This window comes from Chiloscyllium punctatum, chromosome 8, assembly GCF_047496795.1.
Source record: "Chiloscyllium punctatum isolate Juve2018m chromosome 8, sChiPun1.3, whole genome shotgun sequence".
In the NCBI taxonomy this organism is placed as follows: Eukaryota; Metazoa; Chordata; class Chondrichthyes; order Orectolobiformes; family Hemiscylliidae; genus Chiloscyllium; species Chiloscyllium punctatum.
In genome coordinates this window covers 131160680-131174069 of record NC_092746.1, presented here as the reverse complement: position 1 = coordinate 131174069, position 13390 = coordinate 131160680, and the positions used below count along the sequence as shown (strand labels likewise).

The following is a 13390-nucleotide window of genomic DNA, read 5'->3' as shown; positions in this document are numbered from 1 at the left end:
TTCTCGTTGGAGTGAAGAAGAATATGAGGTGACTTGATAGAAGAGTACGGGATGATGAGAGGCACCGATAGAGTGGATAACCAGAAACATTTTCCCAGGGTAGAAATGTCTGTCATTTGGGGATATAATTTTAAGGTGATTGGAAGAAGGTTTAGGGGAGATGTCAGAGGTCGGTTCTTTACACAGAGAGTGGTGGGTGTGTGGAATGCACTGCCAGCGGTGGGAGTAGAGTCAGAGACATTAGGGACATTTTAAACGACTCTTGGTTAGGCCCATGGATGATAGTAAAATGAAAGGTATGTAGTTTGTTTTATCTTAGAGCAGCATAGAAGGCCGTCACATCGAAGGCCAAAGGCCCTGTTCTGTGCTGTACTGTTCTATGTTCTATCCTCTAATTCATGGGATATTGGCACCAGGACTGGGGAAGGAGGGAGCTGCTCCAATGGGCGCTGGGATCAGAGTCCGAACGAATCACATAACTAGGGCTGTAGACAGGGTTTTATACTGAATGGGGGAGGGGGGGGGGGAGAGTGTGGGGGTGGGGTCACTTATAGGAGAGATTAGAAAACCTGCATTAAAGGAGGAGGTAAGAGTGCGGAGCTCAGGAGAGGTTATTAAAGTCTCCAGCACAGACACAAAAAGGACAGAGTGTATGGGATGGGTTAGCGAATATTCACAGATATCCCACTCCATCGAAAAGACAGGCAAGTGGGCAGAGGGGGAGGGATTGCCTTATTAGTGCAACATGAAATTAAATCAATAGTAAGAAATGCAGTAGGGTCAGGTGATGTTGAATCTGTGTGGGTAGGATTGAGGAACTGCAAAGGTGAAAAAACCCATAGTTGGAGTTATCTACCTCCAAACAGCAGTCAGGAGCTGGGGCGCAAGATACTCCAGGAGATCGAAAAGATGGGGAGGAAAGGCAAACTTACAGCGATCATGGGGGATTTCAGTGTGCAGGTGGACTGAGAAATCAGGTTGGCAGTGGATTGCAAGAAAAGGAATTTGTGGAGTTTCTACAGGATGGCTTTTTGGAGCAGCTTGTGGTGGAGCTCACTAGGAAACAGGCAATACTGGATTTAGTGTAGTGCAGTGAGGCAGGCTTGGTAGGGGAGCTTAAGGTAAAGGAACCCGTAGGAGGCAGTGAGAGTAATATGATAGAATTTACTCTGCAATTTGAGAGGGAGAAGATAGAATCAGTGGTAATGGTACGCTATCTGAATAAATACAACTCCAGAGGCATGAGGGAGGAGCTGGGTAGAATTGACTGGGAGAGGAGCCCAGCAGGAAAGACAGTGGAACAGCAATGGCAGGAGTTTCTGGGAGTAATTCAGGAGACACAGCAGGGATTCATCCCAAGGAAAAGGAATCAAGGTACAGGGAGGATGAGGCAATCGTGGCTGACTAGGGAAGGCAGGGTCAGCATCAAAACAAAAGGGAAAGCAGATAATGTGGTGAAGGGCAGTGAGAACCCAGAGGATTGGGAAGCTTACAAAGACCAATAATAAAAGAAATAAAGAGCCGGGGGGGGGGAGGAGGGGGGTGGAGATTAAATATGGGGGTAAACTAGCCTGTAATGTCAAGGAAGACTAAGAGTTTTCTTTAGATATATACAGGGCAAAGAGAGGCAAAAGTTGACGTTGGGCAGCTGGAAAATGATGCTGGGGGGATAGTAATGGGGATCACGGAAATGGCGGAGGAACTGAATAATTATTTCACGTCAGTCTTCATGGTGGGAGACACGAGTAAAATCCCAAAGATTCAAGAGAGTGAGGGGTCAGAGCTGAGTCTGGTGGCCATCACCAAGGAGAAGGTGCTAGAAAAACTGAATGGCCTGAAGGTGGATAAATCACCTGGACCAGATGGTCCTAAGGGAGATAGCTGAAGAGATAATGGAGACGTTAGTGGTGATTTTTCAGGAATCACTAGAATCAGGGAGGTCCCAGACAACTGGAAAATCGCTAACGTGACACCTCTGTTTAAAAAGGGAGTAAGACAAAAGATGGAAAATTACAGACTGATTAGTCTAACCTCGGTCATGGGTAAGATCCTGGAATTCACCGTAATGATGAGATTTCTGAATACTTGGAAGTGCACAGTAAAATAAGGCCAAGTCAGCATAGTTTTATCAAGGGGAGGGCATGCCTGATAAATCTGCTAGAATTCTTTTCTAGGGCTCATAACAGCACACAAACCAACAGCCACTCTCAGACAACAACTCACCAGAACGAAGGACCCGATACCCAGCATGAGCAAAACCAATGTAGTGTACAAAATCCCATGCAAGGACTGCACAAAACACTACATAGGAGAAACAGGAAGACAGCTAACAATCCGCATCCATGAACACCAACTAGCCACGAAATGACACGACCAGCTATCCTTAGTAGCCACACACACAGATGACAAGCAACATGAGTTTGACTAGGACAACACTACCATTATAGGGCAAGCCAAACAGAGAACAGCCAGGGAATTCCTAGAGGGATGGCACTCATCCACAGACTCTATCAACAAGCACATCGACCTGGACCCAATATACCGGCCACTACAGCGGACAGCTGGAACTGACAACCGGAAGCGGCAGAGACAGGCCACTATAAATGCCGGAGGAAACAGCACAGAAGCGCTTCACAGGAGGCTCCCAAGCACTGAGGATGTCACCTAGACAGGGGACGAAACATTTGCAAGACAAATTCCCAGCTCGGCGAACAGAACCACAACAACAGAATTCTTTTTGGAAGTAACAAGCAGGTTAGACCAAAGACAACCAATGGACATTATCTACCTGGACTTCAAGAAGGCCTTTGACAAGGCGCCTCACAGGAAGCTGGAAAAGCAGGAAGGGCTAATGCCCGAAATGTCGATTGTCCTGCTCCTCGGATGCTGCCTGACCTACTGTGCTTTTTCAGCACTACACTCTCGATTCTGTTCCCCAGCATCTACAGTCTGCACTTTATCCTCCGCCACACAGGAGGCTACTGAGTAAGATAAGGGCCCATGGTGTTAGAGGCAAGGTGCCAGCGTGGATAGAAGCTTGGCTGCCTGGCAGGAAGCAGAGAGTGGGGATAAAAGGGTCCTTCTCAGGATGGCAGCCGGTGACAAGTGGTGTTCCGCAAGGCTCAGTGTTGGGACCACAACTTTTCACTTTATACATTAATAATTTAGATGAAGGAACTGAGGGCATTCTGGCAAAGTTTACAGACGATACAAAGGTAGGTAGAGAGACAGGTAGCATTTAAAAAGTGGGGAGGCTGCAGAAGGATTTAGACAGTTTAGGAGAATGGGCAAAGAAACGGCAGATGGAGTACAATGTGTGAAAGTGTGAGGGAGGAAGAGTAGGGGCATGGACTATTTTCTAAATGGGGAGAAAATTCAGAAATCTGTAGTGCAAAGGGACTTGGGAGTTCTACACCAGGATTCTCCTCAAGATAAACTTACAGGTTGAGTCAGGAGTCAGAGAGCAGGAGAATGCTGAAAATATGATGCTGGAAAAGTGCAGCAGGTCAGGCAGTATCCAAGGAGCAGGATGCTGTCTGACCTGCGCTTTTCCAGCAACACATTTTCAGCTCTGATCTCCAGCATCTGCAGTCCTCACTTTCTCCTCAGTAGTCAGAGAGGCAAATACAATGACGGTTTTTATCTTGTACACCTCTATGACTCTGTGACTCTTCGTACCAAGCAGGATAGATCAAGGGAAAGCAGTGGATCAGATATTTTTGAATTTTCAAAACATATTAGGCTACTGAATAAAATAAGAGCCCGTGATGTTTGGGGGGACTATATTTGCGTGAAGAGCTCTTGGGAGACAGAGTTGGGATAACGGGGGCATTTTCCAGATGGCAGTCAGTACCTCGTGTACCGCCCAAGGATCAGTGCTGGGACCACAATTATCCGGGACATTATCTTATTGACAGGCATGAGGAAAGTGTACCGTAGCCAGGCATGATACTGTAGCCAGGTTTGCAGATGACACAGGAGGGGTCTGCAGAGGGATATTGGCAGGTCAGACGAGTGGGCAAAATCTTGGCAGATGGAATATAATCTGGGACAATGTGTGGTTATGCACTTTGGTAGGAAGAACAGAGGCACTGAATATTATTTAAATGGATACAGACTGCAGAAAGCTGGCATTAGGAATCGTCGTCCATGAATCACAAAAAGTGAGCATCCAAGTTCACCTTTCTAAACTGAAAGCCTTCTGCCTCCGTGCGGTCCCTCTCTCTGTATTCCCAACTTCCTCGTGTAGTTTTCAAGATGCTTCTTAAACTTTGCTGTTGTATCTGGCCCATCACCTCCTCAGGCACTTACCACCCTCTGTGGAAAAAAGACTTGCCTCTCACATCTCCTTTAAACTTACCCTCATTTACCTTCAACCTCTGCCCCGAGTAATTGACATTTCTATCTTGGGAGAAAGACTCCGACTATCCATTCCATCCAGGACTCTCATAATTTTGTAAACTTCTATCAGGTCACCCCTCAGCCTCCAATGTTCAAGTGAAAATTAACCAGGTTTGTCCGATCTGTCCTGATAGCTAATACCCTCCAAACCAGGCAACTTCTGTTTCTGTACCCTCACCAAAGCCTCCACATCCTTCTGATTGTGTGGTGACCAGAACTGTACACAATATTCCAAATGTGGCCGAATTAAATTTCTTTACAGCTGCAACATGACCAGTCAGTGTTTATACTCTGTGCCCTGACCGATGAAAGCTTGCCTGTTGCCACTTTCAGGGAATTGTAGACCTTTAAGTGCAGATCCCTCTGTATGTTAATGTTTCTGAGGGTTTTGCCATTTACTGTATATTCCCTCCTGCATTACATCTCCCAAACTGTACCACCTCGCATTTGTTTGGATTAAACTCCATCTGCCATTTCTCCACCCAAGTCTCCAGCCTATCAATATCCTGCAGTATCCTCTGGCAATCCTCCTCACTATCCACAGCTTATGTACCATGCACAGGACAGTGAGCTGCATTTACATGGCCTCCAGTTGTTGTTGGATGGTGCTCTCCATGAGGGTGGCCACTCTCTCATGGCTGAAGTTCCAGTGTTTGACAGCAGCGTCATCAAAGAATGGACGCTGAGTTCAGAGAGTGGGGAATCTGTCTCCCAAACACCCAGGCTTGGGCCAAACGGAATACAATGGAAAGTTTGTTCAAAATCAGTTCTGCTGGTATCCCTTCCACCATCGTTCCCACGTGATATTCTACCCTGTACCATATTTGTTGAAAGACCAAAAGCTGTTGTTGAATTGATTTGTTTTATTTCATGGCAATACAGAAAGTCAGAGCTGGTGTAAATCTTGTCAAGACTGACTCCTGTAGCTCACAGTTTCTGGAAGAGGTTGAACTCAGATGCTCGAGTGCATTATTCTGATGGTTTCATCTCTGCTGTCTATAACCCTAGGAAATGGAACAGAATGGAACACTGAGTTCTCCCCAATCAACTAGATGTTACTTCCTACTGTCGAGGGTATGGTGCTGGAAAAACACAGCAGGTCAGGCCATATCCAAGGAGCAGGAAAATCAATGTTTCGGGCAAAAGCCCTGTATTATCCATTCCTGCTCCTCGGATGCTGCCTGACTTGCAGTGGTTTGCCAGCACCACACTCTCAACTTTAATCTCCAGCATCTGCAGTCCTCTCTTTCACCTAATTACTTCTTACTGACCATCCCATTAGTATCTGTGCTTTGAGAGAGGGTTCTCAGATCAGACAAGGCCCATTCCACCAGCACAGAAAGGTGAGGGCTTGGGTTTGGGGTATAGTCCCCCCTTTCCCCAGGGAAATGTGGCAAGGTGACCAGTCAGAAATACATAGGAGCTGATTCCACAATCCCAACCATCCCCTTCTCCTTGCATTGACCTCTCCTGAGGGGACACTCTCTTCAAACGGAAACGTGAAGGAATGTCTTCCCCCAGAGGGTCAGGAATGAGAGAATTCTCTGGGTCAGACAGCTGTTGAGGCTAGTTCACCAAAACAGTCAGTTTCAAAAAGGAGGTGGCCAGGCTGAGAAATATCAAGGAGTTGAGGCCTGGGGCAGATGGAAGGATAGGCTTTAGGGGACAGGTGTCCCACTCTAAGTGGAGAGGGGTGGGCAGGGAATTCCAGAGCCTCCTGAAGGCATGGCCAGTGGTGAGTGAGTGTCTAAAATCCACAATAGGGCCACGTAGCTGATGGGGTTGTGAGGACTATGGAGATTACAGAGATTAGGAAGCTGAGTGAGGATTTGGTAACAATTATTGTTTGAATGGAATGTTGTTTCTTAATGAGGAGCCCCAACATGTGAGAGAACGCAGGGCGTGAGGGGCACCGGAATAGGACTACGAGCCTGCACCAAGACTACAACAACAACTGGCCTACCTCGGGATGACTCTGTTGTCATTGATGATGTGGGAAGACCAAACACCTTGGTGTCTTCAACAACTGTTGGGGGTCAGGGGTCTGATGGGGATCAGAGAGAAATGTCCAAGAGGGTCTCCCTGAATTCTCCCATAGCTCCAGGGAGATTGGGCTCATTACCATGGCAACACTCACCTGCTAATCTGTCTTCACTAAGAAAGACACAGATAATTTTCAGGAAATGCTTGGGGTCAGAGGGTCAAGTATGAAGGAGGAAGTGAAGGAAGTCCTTATTAATCAGGAAATGGAATTGGGGGAATTGATGGGATTAAAACCCGATAAGTCCCAAAGGCCTGATGCTCTGTATCCCAGAGAATTTAAGGAAGTGGCCTTACAAATAGTGAATCTATTGGTGATCATTTTCCAGTATTTTGTAGACTCTGGAAGAGGACCAATGGACCGGAGGGTAGCTAACATATCTCCATTCTTTAAAAAGGAGGGAGAGGGAAAATGGGGAAATATAGGCCGGTCAGCCTGACATTGGTGATGGGGAAAATGCTGGAGTCAATCATTAAGGATGTAATAATTGAGCATTTGGGAAGTGGTGACAGAATTGGTCCAAGTCAGCATGGATTCACTGAAGGGAAATCATGGTTGACAGATCTTTTGGAATGTTTTGAGGATGTGACCAGTCGAGTAGACAATGGTGAATCAATAGATGTTGTATATCTGAACTTTCAAAAGGCTTTTGACAAGGTTCAATACAAGGTACTAGTGAGGAAAATTAAAGCTCATGGGATTGGAGGTCATGTATTGACATTGATAGAGAACTGATCGGCAGGCAGGAAGCAGAGAGTTGGAATAAACTGGCCCTTTTCAGAGTGGGAGGCAGTGAGGAGTGGGGTACTACAGGGTTCAGTGCTGGGACCCCACTGTTCACAATATACATTGACCATTTGGATGAAGGAATTAAAGGGGTCAAGGGTATGGGGAGAGGGTGGGAATAGGATACTGAGGTTGCATGATCAGCCATGATCATATTGAATGGTGGGACAAGCTCAAAGGGCCGAATGGCCAACTCCTGCACCTAGTTTCTATGCTGCTGTGTTTGCAGGAGAGTCACTGGGAGGTTCCACAACCTGACTATTGACCTCAGCTCAGCAGCTATGAGGGGAATGGGATTGGTGAATGGATCTGGGAATGTGGCTTAGAATAAATGTCAGGATACCCGTGGGGAGAAGTGGAGTGCAGGCCTCCCAGTGGTTCAACTGAGAGACACGCTATTTTACTTACCAATTAGGGAGCTCCTCCTCTAACAGTCAACCCAACGTTCCCAGTTCCCGAAAATCTCCACCTCACAGAGGGTCAGATACTCTCTTCTTCTTGGGATGAAGATATTGACGTAACGGCCAGGCATGCCATTGCAGTGGAAGGTTTCCGAGTGACCAGCTCCAATGGAGTTGATGGTCGCACATCTGGAGAAAGAGGTGGATGTGGAAATCTGAATGTCCAAGCCACTAAAGAAAGGAGCATCAGTGTTCAGGCCACACCCTTCTGGGTGCAGCTGTGAGCAATATCTCCATCAAACAACAGTCAGCATTTATATTGGACTTTTAACATTGTACCAATTCCCAAATTCCCACAGGAGTGATGACCTAATACTGCTTATAAATTCTGAAGAAGAATCACATTGAACTTGAAACATTAAGGACATTTAAGCCGACTCTTGGATAGGCACATGGATGAGAGTAAAATATAGAATATGTAGGTTAGTTTGATCTTAGAGTAGGGTAAAAGGTCAGCAGAACATCAAAGTTCTGTGTTCTATGAAACATTAACTCCCTCCTCAGATGCTGCCAGACCTGCTGAGTTCCTGCAGCAATTTCTGCACAAGCTTTTAAATTCTTGTGTGTGACTTGGGGGTCCAAAACAAAGCAGAATTTGTTTCCTTGGACTAGCTCTCCAGGCCATTTCAGAGTCACCCATAGTGCAATGGGTTTGGAGTCACATGTACACCAGACCAGATAAGGAAAGCAGCTTCCCTCTCTAAAGGCCATTCATGGGTTTTTGTAACAGGGTTGGGTGGGGCTCATGACTGACATTGGACCAGCAGATTATTATGGAATTCAGATGTCACTATTTGCCAGGGTGGGGTTCAAAACCATGTTCCCAGGTCATTGGCATTTCTTCTCCAGGGCAATTACCACAACAACATGACCATACTGTGACACAGACCTATCAACCAGAACCCAAACGGCTTCACAGCGAATGAAGTGTTTTATTGAAATATAGTTACTGCTGCAATATGGGAAATGGAGCAAACTGTACATAGGAAGATCCCATAATTTGTATTGAGCCCATGAGCGTTTATTCTCTTTTTGTGATACTGGTTGGGAGTTAAATATTGGCCTGGATCCTGCAATAGTTGCACAACATAAAACCTATATCCCCACAATCGGTTTAGCTCAGTTGGCTGGAGTGTTGGTTTACAGAGCAGTCTGATGCTAACAGTGTGGGTTCAATGCCCATCACTGGTTTGAGGTTACCATGAAGGACTCTCTTTCTCAACCTCTTCCCCAGCCTGAGGTCTGGTGGCTCTCAGGTTAAATCACCACCAGTCACTTCTCTAATGAGAGAGCAGCCCCTATGGTCTGCTCAGACTATGGTGATACAACAATATTCCCCACACATCCGTCCCCTAATCCCATTTCCACACAATTCCTGAGGTCCTAGTACGAGGTTTCCCTCTCCTCCACCTACTTGGGGTTGCTGTTGCCATTATTATCCAGAGAGTCTCCAATCCGAATCTCTGCCCCATTGAGACGTTGTGGACAGCAGTCCCCTCTGTTGGTGACTCTGATTGAGTCTATCTTATGTGATCTGAGTAAGTCGGCTCTCCACCAGGGCTCCATATCGTTCTGAGTAGCCGTGCAGGATGATTTTGAGTAGTTGGGGTCAGGGTTCCCATCAACAGCATTCAGTGCATGGCCACGGTAATCATAGACACTGGACTGTGTTGGCCGACATCTCTTAGACAGATTCTCTGTAAAACAACAACAACACTTACAGTCTTTAGGTCATAGAGATGTATCACATGGAAACAGATGTTTCAGTCCAACTCATCCAGGCTGACCAGGTATCCCGAACCTGATCTCGTCCTATTTGCCAACATTTGGCCCATATCCCTCCAAACCCTTCCTATTGTTATACCCATTCAGATGCCTTTTAAATGTTGCAATTGTACCAGACTTCACCACTTCCTCTGGCAGCTCATTCCATACACATACCACACTCTGTGTGAAAAAGTTACCCCTTACGTCTCTTTTAAACCTTTCCCCCTCACCCTAAGTCTATGCCCTCTAGTTCTGGACTCCCCGACCCTAGGGAAAAGACTTTGTCTATTTATCCTATCCATGCCCCTCATAATTGTATAAACCTCTATAAGGTCACCCCTCAGCCTCTGACGCTCCAGGGAAAACAGCCCCAGCCTGTTCAGCCTCTCCCTGTAGCTCAGATCCTCCAACCCTGGCAACATCCTTGTAAATCTTTTCTGAACCCTTTCATGTTTCTCCAAGTTGAAATGAATAGATAGTAGTAATCAGCTTTCTGATGGTTTTACAAAGAAAGGAGCAAGTTGGAACAGCTGCTGCTGATAGTGATGCTTCAATCCCCAAGTGCAAAGAGAAAGTAAATCAAAGAAGATGCTCTCATTTTGGATCTTATTTTGTTTGTGTCATTCTTATTATTGAGAATAGGGGACCTAAATCACCCAGTAAAATCTGCAGGCATGCCTGAGAGGGAACAGTTGTCGGATACATTTATTTGGGTTAGAATTGACTGTGAAAATATTGGCGGGGGGGGGTAATATTGTGGTGAGAGTTTTCTGGAATATGCTGAAATGAATAAAACTCCCAATCAAAGTGTGGACTTGGACTCTGTTTAATCAAATGCAAATTCGAGTTTGTAATAAAAGTCCTCCCCTCAGATCCCCTCAGATCTGAAGATGCAAATTAAGGGTGATTCTTACCTTCTGCGTGTCCAACCATGAACATCAGAAAGATGCATAGGAGAGCTGACAGTTTCATCATTCCCATCCTCAGGGTTAAAACAGAAGTTTCAAAATTAGCTTGGAATGCAAACCAAATTCTCCCCGACATATATAACCCATGAACCAAATATACAAGTTTAGAGCACTCTCACAAGGAACCAATGTGCACCCCAGATCAGACCTTGATCCTTTCTGAGTGACTAATCCATTTTCACTCTCTGCACAGTGCAGTGCTTTACAGAGAAACATAGAGATGATCCAGGTAATGATTACAGACGTTCACCAAGACTTCACAAATACAGACAAGAAATTGCACGCCAAAAATCGTTAATTTCAAAAACCACCAATCAGGAATGGACCCGGACCATAGAACAGGCCATCACCATTGGACAGAACAGGACCACACACCGCAAAAAAACGGCACTAAAAGAAAAAATGGCCAAACTATCACACAAAGAAGAGGACACCACAACACACACCTGGGTTAAAAACCTCTCCCACAGACAGCTCGCAGACACGGAAAAAACCATACTGGCCAAGGGACTCAACTACAACCACAGGGACGCCAAGACAGCAAACTTCCAAGCAGCACTAGAATGCACACTCAGGAACAATGGACTGACAGAAGAGACACAACAAACAGTGAGACAAAGTATCGTACCGCTGATAACAAGGAAAAGACAAACACATAATCTCAACACCAAGGAGAGGGAAGCACTAAAATCACTAAGAAACAATAAGAACATAATTATACTACCAGCAGACAAAGGCAGAATGACGGTCATCCTGGACAAAGCAGAGTACATGCAAAAAGCACAACAACTACTTGCAGATACCAACACCTACCAAAAGAGGGAGTTTGACCCCATGCCACAGCTCACCAATAGGATAAACAACACACTGAGGAACCTACAAAAAAACGGACAGATAACCAGGTTTGACCCACAGAGAATGAAACCTGAAAGCAACAACACCCCCAGATTCTATGGACTACCCAAAGTGCACAAACCAGACATCCCACTCAGACCCATAGTATCACTACCAGGGACACCATCACACAAACTGGCCAAAGAACTACAGCAGAAACTGAAACACCTGATCAGCGGATCCAGACAATCTATACAATCGACACAGGAATTCTTGGACATCATCAGAAATATACACATAGACAAGGAAGAAACTATGGTCTCATTCGATGTAACGGCACTGTTAACCTCCATCGACAAAACCCTAGCCAGAGAAACAATAGCCAACCTGCTGGACAGACATAACAGACAACAGGACATTGAACCTATCAACAAAGACGGCATACTCAAACTACTGGACTTGTGCCTCACAACACACTTCACATTCAACAACCAAATATACGAACAAATCAACGGAACACCCATGGGCTCACCCATCTCTGGACTCATAGCAGAAGCGGTAATGCAAAGGTTAGAACAAACAGTCTTACCGCAAATTCAACTCAAACTCTGGGTCAGATACGTGGATGACACCTTTGTAATCATTAAAAACGCAGAAATATAAAAAACACACTGGATCACCAACGCCACACTCCGATTCACGAGAGAGGAAGAAAAGGACAACCAACTCCCATTCCTAGACGTGACTGTACAGAGAACACCGAACGGAGAATTCACCACAAAGGTTTACAGGAAAACCACACACAGACCAAGTCCTAAACTATGAAAGCAACCACCACAACACACACAAACGAAGTTGCATCAGGACACTATTCAAAAGGGCCACAACACACTGCAGCACACCAGAACTGCAAAAAGAGGAAGAGGAACACCTGTACAATGTATTCGCCAAAAATGGATACCCTCGCAATTTCATCAACAGATGCCTAAGGGAAAGACAACGGAACGAGGACATGCCCCAACCCAAAGGATTAGCCACACTACCATACATCAGGAGCATTCCCGAACTGACAGCCAGACTACTGCGACCACTAGGACTCATAACAGCACACAAACCAACAGCCACGCTCAGACAACAACTCACCAGGACGAAGGACCCGATACCCAGCATGAGCAAAACCAATGTAGTGTACAAAATCCCATGCAAGGACTGCACAAAACACTACATAGGACAAACAGGAAGACAGCTAACGATCCGTATCCATGAACACCAACTAGCCACGAAACAACACGACCAGCTATCCTTAGTAGCCACACACGCAGATGACAAGCAACATGAATTCGACTGGGACAACACTACCATTATAGGGCAAGCCAAACAGAGAACAGCCAGGGAATTCCTAGAGGCATGGCACTCATCCACAGATTCAATCAATAAGCACATCGACCTGGACCCAATATACCGGCCACTACAGCGGACAGCTGGAACTGACAACCGGAAGCGGCAGAGACAGGCCACTATAAATGCCGGAGGAAACATCACAGAAGCGCTTCACAGGAGGCTCCCAAGCACTGAGGATGTCACCTAGACAGGGGACGAAACGTTTGCAAGACAAATTCCCAGCTCGGCGAACAGAACCACAACAACGAGCAGCCGAGCTACAAATCTTCTCCCAAACTTTTCCAGCACCACACTCTTGACTCTGATCTCCAGCATCTGCAGTCCTCACACTGCCAAGAATCCTATCCTTAATCCTGTACTCAGCTTTCAAATTCAACCTTCCAAAATGCATCACCTCGCATTTATCCAGGTTGAACTCCATCTGCCACCTCTCAGCCCATCTCTGCATCCTGTCAATGTCCCGCTGCAGCCTACAACAGCCCTCTATACTGTCAACGACACCTCCAACCTTTGTGTCATCTGCAAACTTGCTGACCCATCCTTCAATCCCCTCATCCAAGTCATTAATAAAAATTACAAACAGTAGAGGGCCAAGGACAGAGCCCTGTGGAACACCACTCACCACTGACTTCCAGGCAGAATATTTTCCTTCCACTACCACTCGCTGTCTTCTGTTGGCCAGCCAATTCTGTATCCAGACAGCTAAGTTCCCCTGTATCCCATTCCTCCTG

At 46.0% G+C, this 13390-nt stretch overlaps 2 protein-coding genes across 4 annotated transcripts in view; both read right to left on the bottom strand.

The window, feature by feature from the left end:
* Positions 1-13390, bottom strand: part of LOC140480928 (uncharacterized) — a 276989-nt gene that overhangs the window by 58768 nt on the left and 204831 nt on the right. The window lies entirely within an intron of this gene.
* LOC140480201 (uncharacterized) overlaps positions 5247-13390 on the bottom strand; it is a gene marked incomplete at its 5' end in the record, with an annotated part of 39129 nt that continues 30985 nt past the window's right edge. Inside the window, 6 exons of the mRNA XM_072574925.1 lie at positions 5247-5405; positions 7637-7818; positions 9104-9386; positions 10371-10438; positions 11238-11300; positions 11848-11972. Coding sequence (XP_072431026.1) covers positions 7656-7818; positions 9104-9386; positions 10371-10438; positions 11238-11300; positions 11848-11972 — 702 coding nt within the window. The remainder of the gene's footprint in view (positions 5406-7636; positions 7819-9103; positions 9387-10370; positions 10439-11237; positions 11301-11847; positions 11973-13390) is intronic.